The 14,348-nt window shown below is 44.1% G+C and overlaps 1 protein-coding gene across 2 annotated transcripts; it reads right to left on the minus strand.

Annotated features, from left to right (window-relative positions):
* Positions 1-1,585: 1,585 nt before the first annotated feature.
* akap8l (A kinase (PRKA) anchor protein 8-like) lies at positions 1,586-13,671 on the minus strand. 2 transcript variants are annotated; one of them, XM_060899320.1, is made up of 13 exons: positions 13,525-13,671; positions 12,302-12,337; positions 9,059-9,257; positions 6,881-7,394; positions 6,055-6,181; positions 4,340-4,389; positions 3,864-3,897; positions 3,671-3,776; positions 3,432-3,588; positions 3,091-3,196; positions 2,885-3,015; positions 2,672-2,767; positions 1,586-2,537 (listed from the first exon to the last, which is right to left on the minus strand). In XM_060899320.1, exons 1-13 carry the CDS (start codon positions 13,547-13,549, stop codon positions 2,097-2,099), a joined length of 2,022 nt encoding a protein of 673 aa, XP_060755303.1. In that variant the 5' UTR covers positions 13,550-13,671; the 3' UTR covers positions 1,586-2,096. The 2 variants fall into 2 exon arrangements, with proteins under 2 accessions (XP_060755303.1, XP_060755302.1); XM_060899319.1 differs by having other exon boundaries at positions 3,864-3,900.
* Positions 13,672-14,348: the final 677 nt, after the last annotated feature.

Genomic DNA, 14,348 nt, shown 5'->3' on the forward strand with positions numbered 1-14,348 from the left:
GTAGTCAGCTGGGATAGGATCCAGCTCGCCTGCGACCCTGTAGAACAGGATAAAGCGGCTACAGATAATGAGATCAGATAAAACCTGTAACACCTTAGAGAATAACTGAGGGGAAAATAATAGAAATAATTTATATATATTTAACTTCTTGGCTAGTTTTCCTCAGGAGCTACTTTTACCATTTTCCAGTGATGAACATTATCGCCTGCTGCTGGATACTTTTTGATTACCCGGGTTAGAGAAGCAGCCTCGGGTCTAAAGGGTCACCAGTTCAATTCCCAGGATCAGCAGGAAAACCGTGAGGGAGTTGAGTGAGTGAATGAACAGCACTTTCCCCTCCCTCTGCTTGAGCGACGCACCGAACCCCCAACCGCTCCGTGGGCGCTGTAGCACAGCTGCCCACTGCCCTGGGGCGTGTGTGTGTGTTCACTGCTTCAAATTGGTTAAACACAGAGGAGGAATTTCACTGTGCTCGAGTGTGTATCTGATCATCTTTGACGAGATGTCAGCAGTGCAGGTGGTGAGAGAGTGTTAGGGATGTAGGGGGCGTGTCCTGTTGAGATCACACTCGGCCTGTGTTTTATTACAGCAGGAGTGTTGATGGTAGAGAAATATTGAAACTCTGGGCAACTTTGAAAACCAGAGGAACCAAGACTGGGCAAACTAAAAGAACTGGAGCCACGAGGAACCCTGAGAACCAGCAGATGAGAGTTACTAAAAAAAAGACAACTGTGGGAAAATAAAGAACAAGAAGTTAAAAGTAGTGCCAAAACAAAAAACCCACAACCACCACACCCAAGAAAAGAGAAGTGGCTGGTAAGAAAACTAAAGAGCGCTTCGAGAGCCAAGAAGAGAAACAAGAGGCACTTAGCAGACTGGATTGGCTTTTACCCATAATTCAACTGCAGGTGAAGTACGACTGACTGAAGCTCCATTCTTATTTTGTTGTATAGTACATTATACATGCCACGTGGGGTTTTTTTTTAAAATATTTATTGCACCCTTTTTTGTTACTGTCCATTCCTAACTATCAGAGCTGCTGGAACATGTAAATTCATCCCTGGGTGGCAAAATTAAAAGTTTCTTAATTCTTAAATGAACAAAATTGTTTTTTCGGAACTGAGAAAGAGCTTAGTTTAAGACCCCATTTTGAGGGATGTTTAGGGCCTAGTTCAGGTTCCTCCCCACACAAGAGGAACTGTGAGTGACACGAGTTAATGCAGTAGTTTCTAGTGACCAAAAATCTGTAAAACAGCTTTCATCTTTAATGCAAGAAAGGGGGATGAGGTACACACACCATGGACAAACAGTGAAGTCCAGGCTTTATTGAGCATGGAGACACGACAGAAGAAATACCGCAAGATTGACATCTCCTGTGATCGTCGCGCTCGCAAGCTGGTGAGCATCAGTGTTCCTGCTGGCCGGGTGAACGGAAACTAAAGCCCTGGGAGCTGTGGAGTTGTCAGGAGAGCTCCCAGGGGCCGGTTCCTCTCAATAAAGTCCCAAGAACCCATCTGGTCCAGAAGCACCTGATGGAACTGGGTCATAGCCCTATCCATCAGCACAAATAACTCAAGAGACACAATAATTTTAAACATTTATTATCATCAACTGAAGGCAAAACAATGTTTTAGATATTTGAGAGAGTTTCCCTCTTCAGCATCACATGTACACAAACTAAATAAAAAAAAGAAAAATTTGACATCTTAAATGTCTTCACAACAAATAAAACAAACTCATCATTGTAAATGTGACGTGTGGGGAAGCGGTCCTGCAGAACACAGAACATGCCCAGTGGATTTACAGACGAGAGAGAGAGAGAATAAGAATCATATCTGATTGGCTAAAGGAGAGCGCGCTTTGATTTAATTGGTCCAGATAGAGAAAGCAGTGTGACCGGATTGGTGCAGTTTTTTTTTTTTTAATAAATTCATTTCAGATACACAAATTTCTCAACAGGGCTGTTCCAGGATCAGCATGTGGATTCATCTACCCAAACAACTACACATCTAAAACTGTTCTCAGATCAGTGTAACGACAACACTAACAGCTGATCCTGGATCAGTCATGGAGGAGCATCAGCACGCTGAAGAGGTCTAATCCTCAATCACAGGTATCCCACAGTCATCATCTGCCTCCTGCAGGAGGTTCTCCACCACACCATCAACCTCCTCCTCCTCCTCTTCCTCCTTTGCTTCCACACCATCTTCCTCTTCCTCCTCCTCCTTCACTTCCACGCCATCCTCCTCATCCTCCTCTCCCTCACCTTCCTCCTGTCTTCCTTCACCTTCCTTTTCCCCTCCCTCTTCCTCACCTTCCTCACCTCTTTCCTCCTCCCCTCCCCCACCTTCTTCCATCTTCATTTCCTCTTCGTGTCCATCACCGTTTCCTAACACGTCAGGCTCCCCGACTACATCCGTAAGCTCCGCCTCTTCCTGTTTCTCTTCCCGTTTTTGCTCTGCATCCCCATCGGCCACCTCCATCATCGAGTCCTCAGGGTCCTGATCATCTTGGGTGTCAGTGAAGGGGTTTTCACCCTGGTAAAGCGCACGCACACACAGTGAGCAAATGTAGGAATGGGCTCACAAGTGAAGTTTTTTTTTTAATTTCCAGGTGCACATAATTTTTTTAGTTAGTTAATGAATATAAATCTGCATAAACATGAGCTCACCTTCAGGTAGCGCTCCAGCTTCTTGCCAATGACCTTGTGGTTGAGGATGCTCCTGGCCACAGACAGACTCGACCTCTTTGACTGCTCCATCATCCCCTACAGCCAAGAGGGATGAGGGTCAAAGGTCACAACAGCAAGTGGAGGATCGATGGAGTGTGTGTGGCAGAGAGAGAGAGAGAGAGAGAGAGAGAGAGAGAGAGAGAGAGCGCGTACCTTGCGGTTATAGTTGTGCTCAGGAGATTTGAGGTGTTTCTGGATGAGTATGAACTGCATGGGGATGTAGAGATCACATGCTGAGCAGTACGCAGCCTCGACCTTCTTCATGAAGTGCTCCATACCGATCTCTGATCACACACACACACACTCAGCATCAAACAATCCACATATTTAAAAGAAGTGTGACCCTGAAGGTCACTCACCTCTGGTCAGGTCCTGCTCTCTCAACACCTGACAGATGGTGGCGCTGTGGTTCTCCAGCTGACTGATTCTCTGATCCGTCTTCTTATGTTTATCATTGATATATTCCTACACACACACACACACACACACACACAGATTAATGTCTATAACCATTAAATAAATGCAGACGTATTCGATCCCCCTCTTGGCCCATAATCTTGCATACCACGTCTCGAACCCAAGCAGTACAGTGAAGAGCTCACTGAGGAACTTTAGCACTGAGTAATTAAACCCATCTGGTTCCTGGTCCGTATTTACACTGTGGACGAATAAAGGCAGCTGTGGGGCTGTGCCGTCATACCTGCAGGAACTCGGTGGTTGGTTTGGAGAGCTGGCTGGAGAGGAACCTGAAGTGATCTTTGTGGAATTTGCTCTCCAGATGAGCGGTCAAGTCCTCGCTGTAGAACGAGCGGAACTTGCAGACGGAGCACGCGAACGTCACTCTGGAAATTGCACGACTGCAGGGAGAAACGACCCATCAGTACATCACAGCCCATTATTATTCCAATGCTCAAGTTTGGGTATTTTCTTTCATCTGACCTTTCAAAGAAGCCCCGCCTCTTTCTAAGTTTCGAAGCAGAGGGAGGAGTCTGTTTCCCCTGCTGCTTTGCCACTGACTGAGAGGTTTCTCCTTTAACAGCTGGATCTATGGAAAGGAAACGGAAAGATAAAAATCGAGGCGTGGACCAGCCGACTGTACGGACCTCATGATTTAAAGCCATCCGAGACTCACCCGCGCTCTCTCCTTCAGCCGCGGCTTCAGACTCCTGCTGAACAAACAGGACACCATTTCACACAACCACCCAACTGGTTCTTTAGCTTTCTCTTCTGTTCTAAAGACCCCAAACCCACTCACTAGCACTTTAAACCCCCATCCCAAGTGTTCGTTCCTGTTCAGAACGATAAGATGTTTAGATATCTTCAGAGTGACTGAAGTTTAGAGCTCTTTAGAGACACGGCAGCAGGATTATTTTCAGGTAAATGTTTCCTTTGGTCTCAAAATAACAAGTTCACACAACCACAGACACTTTCATATGAATCTCTCGGTTTCGGTTTAGCCCCATGTTCACGTCTACACAGACACAATTAATGGCACCTGCAGTCTAGAAATAGCGTGGATGAGTAACAAAGCAGACATGAGTTAATGGCTGCAAGAGTGGGTTTTTTGATGAGGTGGGGGACTGGTCATTTAAAAACACTGAAACTTACAGTGGCTGGAGTTGCATCATCGCTCTTCTCTTTTGGCTCTGCTGCTTTAGCTAGACGACCAGTCAAACAAAAAATAAAGAAGTTGTTAATTACACACTGAGTAAAGACAGCTCCATTCCTGGACAGTTCAATAATGGAATTACATTCAAAGAAAAATGGTTTTGTTAAGTTGCAGTACTCAAGATAATGGCATTCAATAATTTCACACTGTATGGGGAGTCTTTTGACCTTAATTTCTGGTGTTTAACTCTGAACGCAAAGTCTTATGAGGAAAGAAGTCAGTAACGGAAATGCGTCAGAAAAAACTGAAAACTTTCAGTTCTTAAAATTCAAACCAAGATTTCTCTGAAGTGGAATTACTATACTCAGGGTGATTTTCAAATATGGTTTTCAGCCTTGGATTTCACACTTTAGCAACATCACTGAGCCGACACATTAAAGCACTCTTAATAACGTCATAGTTTCAGCCTCTGTACTGAAGAATTGCCCTGGTACTTCTGTGGGGGGGAAGAAAAAAAAAAAAAAAAAAAAAAAACACTTTCCATTCTTCCATGTGGCAGCTATAAGAGCTGGACCGATCTAGAACTTAAGACAGACAATTGGCGAGTTAGATATGTGGGGATTTAAAAATCTGAGACAAGTCAGCTGGTATTCCTCCTCCTCCTCAAAACACACAGATTTTCCCTCACATTGTTTTGTTGTATTATTATTTAAGAGGCATCACCAAGATATGACAATACAGATTAAAAATAAACTCGTCAACTTTAAACAAAAAAAATAAATAAAATTATTGAATCTGATTCCATGTTCCCCACAGTGGAGTTGAAGAGCGCCCTCTGATGGACAAACTATGCACCTTGGCTTTTATTTTTCCTGTGTGATGTCATACTCTACAGCAGGAATTTTCAAAGTGTGGGGCGCGCCTCCCATAGGGGGCGCCAGAGTTCTTCAGGGAGGTTTAAAATGTGTAAAACAAGATGTTTTAAAAAAAAGTTTAAAATGTGTAAAAAAAAAATAGGTTTTAAAAAGGCAGATGTTTAAAATGTGTAAAAAAGATGTTTTAAATGTGTAAAAAAAAGATGTTTTCAAAAAGCACAGATATTTAAAATGTGTAAAAGAAAAAAAAAAATTGTGTACAACAACCACTTTTGTTAAATACAAGTGGAACATTAAGTATAGCAACAACAAAAATTGTAAGGGGGGGCTGTTTATTTGCTCTCGGGGGGGGGCTGACTTTGAAAACGCCTGCTCTACAGGACACTGAAATCCAAACATGTTCTGACAGATCGAGAGGTTCCCCTCGATGTCTGAACAGAACATTTATTAACTTGGCTGTACTTGCTAAAGTGTATTACCTGTATAAAGCACATTTCATTTCAGTGCTAACAAACCCCAACGCTAAAACTAGACGACTGCCTGTGACTGGGGTTGGTGAAGCGAGCGTCAGCGATACGACCGCTTTCAGCAAGATTAAACGTGTTAGCGGGCAGCTCGTACGAAACTTACACTTCTGCATCCGTTAGAAAAGCTTACCCGAGTGTCAGCCAATTGGAGCTGGCCCGAACGAGACTTCAGTTTAACTTCATAATAAAATTACAAGTTTGGCTACAAGACTTCAGTCAGGACCGATGGAACGTGCTCAGCATTGCGACTCTGATGCTGGATTGTCTAAGACTAGCTGCAGACATGTCGCAGTGAAATAAGGAAAGGAGTACCCGTATCAGCTTTGTCGGCTTTGTCTCCTTCAGACTCGGTCTTGCCCATTTTCGACTCGGGCTCATCAGCTGTAGTTGGGGTCTGCTTCCTCTTCTTCTGTCCATCACGCTGAGGTTTTACCGGCTGCTACAGTAACAGCCACAGAAGACGTTACCGTAATGTCTCAGACGATCAGGCTAATAGAAATCTCTCTCTCTCTCACACACACACCTTATGACATGACCACAATCTTAACACATGGGAAGATCCCACACCAGACGGCTAACACACAGTGGACACAGGACAAACGGGACAATATTACACATTATGAAGTGAAATGTCACATGCACTTACCTTCACACACAGCTTAAGACACTGCATTAACCTGTTGAGACCCAGCCATGGTAACCGAATCTTTAACATTTAGTCTCAGGAAGGGAGTTAATGTGTTTAAGGGGTGTTTCTACATGGGGATGACAGATTGAGAATAGTTCTGCCTGAGCTAACACTATTACAGAACTGAACCAAAGTGTAGATCTCTCAGAGGACAAACAAATCAGAGTGAAGAAATCAGGGCTGTCCATTAACAATACTCTCTGACTGGATGTGGGGAGTTGGCCTGTTACATGTACTGGAGTCTGTCTGTCTGTGGGGTGTTATGGGGACACTACAGCACACGTGACCTGTTGGACATGTTTAGAGTGGCAGGTGGAGTGAACTAGTGTAATTTCCACATGGATCTCCACTCGACAGGCTGGGCAGGCTGGACTAGGAGGGGTAATTTTGTTTGGTTTTTTTTTGGGTGGGTTGATGGTTCAAGTCCAGTGCTTTGCTGGAGGTACTTACTCGGTTGAGGGGTCTCTTGCGGGTGCGTTGTCGGTTGAGGTTTTTGCCCCCTCCGAAGTGCCGCACAGGATAGTCCTGGGAGCCATGATGAGGCTGGAACCCCCCACTTTCGGGGTACATGCGGTGGCTCAGGAGCGACGGCAGCTTGCCTCGCCCTGAAGGGGAGTGGCCTTGCCCCCCACTCCGCCCACCTCCAACCATCATTGAGGAATCCTGCCTACGGCCAAAGCCGCGCCCGCCTGGCCCTCCGCCCCTGTGCTGGGACCTCTGTCCCGCACCCCAGCCGGAGACTGAGAAAGCATCTCGAACATGCCGCATTTTGGCGTTTCCATGGGAGGCAGAGCCGCCAAAGCCACCACCCCCTCCAGCTCCACCCATCGCCCCAAAGCCCATGCCTCCACGCTGGGCCATCATGTCGCCCCGGGAGTCACCAAATACAAGGTTACCAGATCTGTAGAGATCGCGGGGGCCGAGGGCAGAGGAGCGCGAGTCGAAAGACTCGTACTGGTCAAACCTGCAGAAGGAGGTGCAGAGCAAGTAGAGATGAAGTATTGGCACCTCTAATTTCAGACTTTCACTTTCCCTTTGATTCATTTACTCTCCCTTAAAATGTTTTACTACTAGTAAATTTATTTAACTCAGCTTGAAGTACCCCAAAGAACCCCACACTGTCCTTTGGATGACAAGTTGCATTCTGCAAGTTGTCATTCATCCAAGCCATTCCCTACACCGATATCCAACTGGACAGCGCTTTGGATGGGCCGTGAAGGGTCTGTGAACCCATGCAGTCCCACTGGAGCCTTTACAATTTGGAATGAGGAGGAAGTTGCCAAGTTTTGATCAAGAAGAGCCTCCAAAATGATGGCCGAGACAAACTGGTGAAATGACGTGACTGAGTTATTGTCTGAATCAAGCACTAAATGTGAAGTTTGACTCGATAAAAGTATTCATACTACAGGTATATAGGTGAAGGAATGGCTTCAGTGATGGGGATTTAGTCATTAAAGCATGAGCAGCACTAGCGTATAAAGGTCAATACAGTGGATCATCAGGCAACAGACTTCCCTTTGCCCTTGGGCAAGCTTCAGGAAACTGAATCTGAGGAGACAGTGGATCAGTTTTTCAGAAACAATCTCTAGAGGGGGTCAGAAAGTAATTTTCAGAACATCCTTTGGCAACTAATGGTATTTCACAATCCACAGCCAAAGAAGAAAAGTTAAGAATGGGGACACAGACCAAGAGCACTGGGGGCAAATTTCCCATCTACAGACGTGTACTCTGAATTGACCACTTGTTTGCCAGGTGCCATGTTTTGACATGCAAGTTGCTTAAAACGTACTGTTCAGGACCTCAGCCTATCTATTTAAGGAGGAGAGGAGGGGAAGAAAGAAAACAAAAAACCCACCCACCCCCCATGTTGGTGCCTTTGCTATCAAAACAACTCATCTCCTGACCTTGTGTTCCTGTCTAGTCAAACTGCATGCAAATGCTCGTGCTAAAGAACTTTAAAGTACATTTAAATCCGTACTTCAGGCCTCATTTATCAAACTGCATGAAAAACTCAGTCGTAAACTCAACTGCAGGAGCATTTACACAAGGAATGGGGGGTTCACAGAAAATGATGTTTAAACCCTAGGAATGTGTGCAAGTTTATGTACAAGGAGAGTCACTAATAAGAACTTTGATGGATTAGGTCCAAATCGTGTCACTGGCTGGTAGCTCCTGCAGTTTTAGAGATGGATTACGCCATCGGGTTCATACCGTAATCATGATTCAACAACACGGGCATGCAAGTCCAAAGAACCTCAGCAAAAGGTGCAACTCATTTCCACACAACTTTACCAAAAGATTGATAAATGAGGTCCAAAAGGTGAAAAGGAAAACCAATACAGCACCATGATGGTAATTTGGAAAGTTGAGCTCAGGATTTAAACTAACTCCAGGACAATCACCAAAGAGCTCGACGTTAACCCTCTCGAATAGACGCCACTGTTTGAGTAACGACCCGTTCTCACCAAGATCTGGTTCTCTAATTGTACACAAGTGCGTCGAGCTGGAAGACGAACCTTCGTTACAGGCTCTGGTTCTGTTCGGTCCATTACAGGCTTTATAATTTAAGACTCAGTAAATATTCATACACGGTTTGTCAGGTTCAGGAGGGAAATAAATCCGTCTTACCGCTCATTCCGACCCCCTCCTTTCATCCCTCCCTCTAACTGTGTTAGCATGTCGAGTCGCTGGTTGATCTTGGCAATCACGTCATCTGCACTGCCCCCACCGGAGAGGAGCGACCCAGACAGACCTCTCTTCATCTGTCCTCCACCATATCCTCCAGACATGGAGTCTTTATAGCCGTACAAGTCGTAGCCGCCAGATCCTGAAAGGGAAAAATGGCAAGCAAGTTGGCCAACACTTCACTCCACAGTCAATCTACAGCTCCCCCACAGTTAATGGAGTGTAATTAGAGTTGTGCTTCCTTGTATCCAATCAGAGCAGCAGACGAACATCTGCCCAAGAGGCACAGTGATACTCACCATCCAAAACACACACACCGAGAGCTACAGGTTACAGTGGTTTAACCCCATCATTGAACTGAACCAAGTTTGATCGTAACTTTGCCTTCTAAGATCAGCAAAAGCTGAAATAATCCCAAGCAGAAGAAAGGAAACCCGTTTTTGTAATTTGCTACAAAATACAAGTTCTGTTGTTTACATGCACGTAGACATCAACACTGTCAGCAACAAAATCCTGATGTGAAGCGCTTCAGTTCAGCTTTTCATTGCCCGTTGGAGGAAGGATTATTGCTCACGTGCTTAACATCGGATGTGTGACAACTGAACACACTTAAAGGGGAACTGAAGACAAAGTTATCATCAAAATTCTATTTCTCTCATTTTATAAAATGTAGGAATGCATTTCTAAGAGCTATTTTGTCACAACTATAGCAAGTTATGAGTGTTTGAAATCTATGTAATATAAATCAGTCCATATGTCAAAGCGAATCTCGTTTACAGCCATCGCTGAGACCTGTGCGAGACATCATAGGACGGAAGTAAAGCGTACAGCGCAAATCAAAGTGACCGACATTGTCAAAAGACGTGCGCGCCCTCTTTCAAACGCTGATGTAATCAAGCCTGAAGTTTTCCGTGCCCGAAATCGCGCCCTACTCACTATATAGGGCACTGTATAGTGGGGACGCCATTTTGTAGCGCTGTCAGATACCTTAGTGAGGATTATGTGGAAATGCACCCAGTATAATAATCACAAAAATACACATGTATTTATTATTTTGAAAACCCACCAGCTGCCTGATCTGGCACGTTTTAATTGAGAGACAGTAATGTAAATACCAGCGCGACGGACTCGTCCTTATCCTGTCGTCTTTCCAACTCTTCTCAGTTGGTTCGAAGTCGTGTGGAATGATCTCAATCACTGATGAAGCTGGCAAATCTCGAAATTAATCTAAACTGGAATGATATGGCAATCTGGCTGCCGTGTAAACTGTCTTCAAAATGGCGGTGCTGACAGTTCACGTTTGAAGTCTCACAAGTCTTGTGAAGATCGCACGGGTAAGTGACGCCTGCCGTGGACCAAACAAACTACATTCAACATGGCTAAAAACCGAAAAGGCCGATAAGCGTAATATAATATGCCAATACGAGTCATGATAAAACCGAAAACATAATTGAATAACATGTTAAGAAATAAAGCAAGTTTAAAAATGACTTCAATTACCCTTTAAGACAAGAGGAATTCAAAAATTGCTGTAATTATTCACATCAAACGGTACTAAAGATGAGAAAAAAAAGTTCTCTTTGTCTTTTCCATTTTTTCTCTATTTATTCCGTTGACTTTTTATGATGTCTCTGTATGTCTGCTATGTGGCATGTTTACTGTCTGTCTTATCTGTTGTATACTATGTTTTGTGAGATGTGCAATATTGACCACGAGTTTCCCCCTGTGGGATAATAAAGTTTACCCTGACTTCGACATCACGCAGAATTATTACCGTTGGCAAGAACCCGAATGGTCTTAGAACGACAATCGGATCTTTAGAAATTCTTAGAATTTAAGTTGAAGAATATCCTGTGAAACTGTTCTGTTGAGCAAGCATAGATTTAAACCCTCGATTTGATTCAGTGAGCTAGTCAAGAGTAGGGATGTTAACCGATGACCGTTTGACTGGTGGTTGACCGAATCAATGTCAACCGGTTAATTTTTTTTGGTTGTCGGTGGAAAAAAAAAAAAAATCATTTTGAAGCTGCCGATTTTGGAGCGGAGAACCTGGAATTCTGTGTTTGTAAACGCTTGGGGCATGCCATGGGTGTAAGGACGACAGCTGACAAATCAGAAACACCCATTCAGTCATGTCCCGCCCTCCCGCCCCAGTTAAAGACAGCTGACAAATCAGAAACACCCATTCAGTCATGTCCCGCCCCAGTTGAACACAGCTGCCACTCGGCGAAAGAAAAAAAAAAAAAGTGTAGAGACAGGCTTTTTAGCTTACAAATTACCACTGTTTTTTTTTTTAAATTATTATTAGAAGGCACATGGAGTTTAGTCCTGCCTTGGCCAGCGCATTCTGAAAGTATGTTTCGGTCTGTAGCCAACAATGCATGTTATTGCAGATCATATCTCGCCACAAACTAAAAGGCGCAGATGCCGACTTTTTCATGGACCATAACGGCATTTGCTCATGTAGTAATTTTAATACAGAATTTACTCTGATGAAATTATTCAGACACTCCAACGCCCCCCCCCCAAAAAAAATTCAGATCTGCATGAGCCGTGAAAATGGCGTGCCGTTTGCATCCCTGTTTAAACTCATAGGTTAACCGACTTATGAGGCTCAGTGGCCGGTCAAGATTTTTTTTTAGTTTTCGCCATCCCTAGTCAAGAGTTTCCTCATCTACTTGACTTTAGTTTACAGAAGTCAAATGAAAAATCCAGTCAAAAACTTCCTTTTTAAAAAAAGAGCTGGATGGAGTTTCCCAAAAGCATTGCAGCACAAAAATCAGGGTTAAATGGTAGAGCGAGCAGTACAGTGAACATGCTCTCTCCTAGTTAAGATGCTCTCAGCATTAAGAGGCTTTTGGGAAACCCACCGCTGTTCTCTTTAAATCTAGAAGAAGAAATCAGACACATGTTTGATCAAGTTCATTCAAACACCGGGGGCTAAAACACTAGATATCAAAAGACTTTATTACATGACAGCAAGCATCTATGCACAGTAATTACTCAAGAGCTCGACCATGTTCTCGTCTCTGCTCCTGCTGTGTTCCACCTCCCCATATATTACAGAAGCACTGGTACCGATAGTGAACGGAACAGTAACCATTATGCTGCCGTTTCTCTGAGGAGTGTGTGCGCGTGCGTGCATTAACCGAACACTGGTTCATTCAGAAACCCAAAGTGACTGACCTCTGCTAGAAGATCCTCCACCCCAGCTGGAGAAACCTGTCCAAAGAGAAGATACTGTTAGGATTCTCAGTGATACACAGCAAATGTCCTGCTGGACCACAACATAGCGTGTGCTGTTGGAGTCTTTGTTTCTAAAACACGTGGACTGATTAACCGTCACCCAGCTGACGGGTGGCTCGTCCTCTGGCTAATACAGGATCATCTGCAAGCATACAGGACGAGGGGTAAGCCATCGTAGTGCACTAAATAGGGCGCAAAAGCGAGACAGATTTGGCATGCGTGAAAATGGTGGCTGGTTCTAGTTAAATACCAGAAACTTCTCTCCACTCGGGCATCTCGGTTTGATTAAGGTTATGGTGGCCAGTAATGTCTCACTGTGCTTCCATGAGGTTCTTCTGATCACTCACTAACATTACCCGGTCATACAGAGAACTTAACTCGATAACAGTATTAGAATTGTAGAGAATTTAACCTGGCACACTGAGCAGTGGAGAGCGCCCTATGTAGTGCACTTAACCAGGAAGTAGATCCAAACGGCTCCCTAAGGCCTGCAGTGCACTACGTAGAACATAATGAACACCCTGTATGTCTGGGAGAACCGGGTCAAACCCAGCCTGGGAGAACCGGGTCAAACCCAGCCTGGGAGAACACACAGAGCAGAGAACCATCTGGAAGTCTGCTTCCTGTTCAAGTGCACTAGATGAAGTGTACAAGGCGTTAATGCAGTAATAATGCAGTGGTCTGTGGCGGACTATACAGGTCATAAAATATTATAAATATAACATGTAGTGCAATTATACAAGTCTCTATCCTGTTTTTTTTTTTTTATTTATTATTATTTAGTGCACTACGTCGACACAAGGGAAGATGCTAGTCATGCTAATGCTAGCTAGTAAAACTGGACCATCCTGACTAGCCGCTCTTTGTTCGTCTGATTCAAGCCCAGCAATTCAGCCTCACTAGAAACGATTAAATAACAAAATAAAAATTCAATATAAAAAAAAAAGGTACTAAATGCGACCTGAATAGAGAAGCAGACCTCTGCGAAACAAAATGGCGCCGGCTGGAACATTTTCACCAGCTAGCATGAACACACTCCGCTAGTTAGTTGGCTTACTAGCCAGTCGTCATCTCATTCTCTCACACACACACTCGCTCCAAATACAGCCATCTCAAACCGCGTCTTATAAACACCTTCTAGAAATAAATCACAAACCCGTTACCTGATCCATATCCGCGACCGTCCATTTTCACAGAAAGAAATTCAGCTGCGACTCCGAAATGCCCGACCAGACAGACACAAGGCTTAGCGGTTAACCCTCAAATACCGTGCTGTTGTATTATCTAGTGCACTACAAAGGGTGCATAAGACTCCGGTTTGTAAGTGACACAGTGGCTTTATATAGGGAAGGAAGACTCTATTTGGTATGCAGCGCTCGCGTTCAGGGAGACGAATCCTATTGGATAGAATTTTTGAGTGACCACCGATGGCCCAATTGTAGCACTGGATATATTTACATAAGAGAGTGGTCAACCAATCAGCAACGCGCTCTCTTTTAGTGGGGGAGGGGGTTCTTGGTTGGAGAGGAAGGGCGCCATTGACTTCCTCAGCTTTAGTTACTGGTTTACTGTCTCTCCATTTTGTATCTTGGGACTAAAATAATTTTCGATTGATGATTTTTTTTTTTAGTCGTGTGTTTATTTTGTTGCTTTACTTAGTCCAGACATATTTGTTGCTGAAGATTCTTTTGATTTGACATCATGAAGGTTTCATTCAGACATCCATCCATCCATCCAATTCATCTGAGCACCCACCCATTCCATCCAGTCTATCCAATCTATGAGCATCCATTCCATCCAATCTCTCTATGAGCATCCATCCATCCTTCCTATCTATGAGCATCCATCTATTCCATCCAATTTATCTATGCGCATCCATCCATCTGACCATCCATCCACCAATTCATCTATTGGACCATCCATCTATTCCAGCCAATCAATCAATCTATGAGTATCCATCCATCCAATCTATGAGCATGCATCCATC

Source organism: Neoarius graeffei, chromosome 18 (assembly GCF_027579695.1).
Source record: "Neoarius graeffei isolate fNeoGra1 chromosome 18, fNeoGra1.pri, whole genome shotgun sequence".
Taxonomy (NCBI): Eukaryota; Metazoa; Chordata; class Actinopteri; order Siluriformes; family Ariidae; genus Neoarius; species Neoarius graeffei.

What these genes read in the sequence shown, in the direction of transcription:
- akap8l (XM_060899319.1), bottom strand. Translation starts at nt 13,549, where the DNA reads ATGGACGGTCGCGGATATGGATCAG. An exon ending in AGGCGGGGCTTCTTTGAAAG is followed by an intron (nt 3,589 to 3,670) that starts GTCAGATGAAAG and finishes TTCTCCCTGCAG; the next exon opens with TCGTGCAATTTCCAGAGTGA. An exon ending in AGCTGGAGCGCTACCTGAAG is followed by an intron (nt 2,538 to 2,671) that starts GTGAGCTCATGT and finishes GCGCTTTACCAG; the next exon opens with GGTGAAAACCCCTTCACTGA.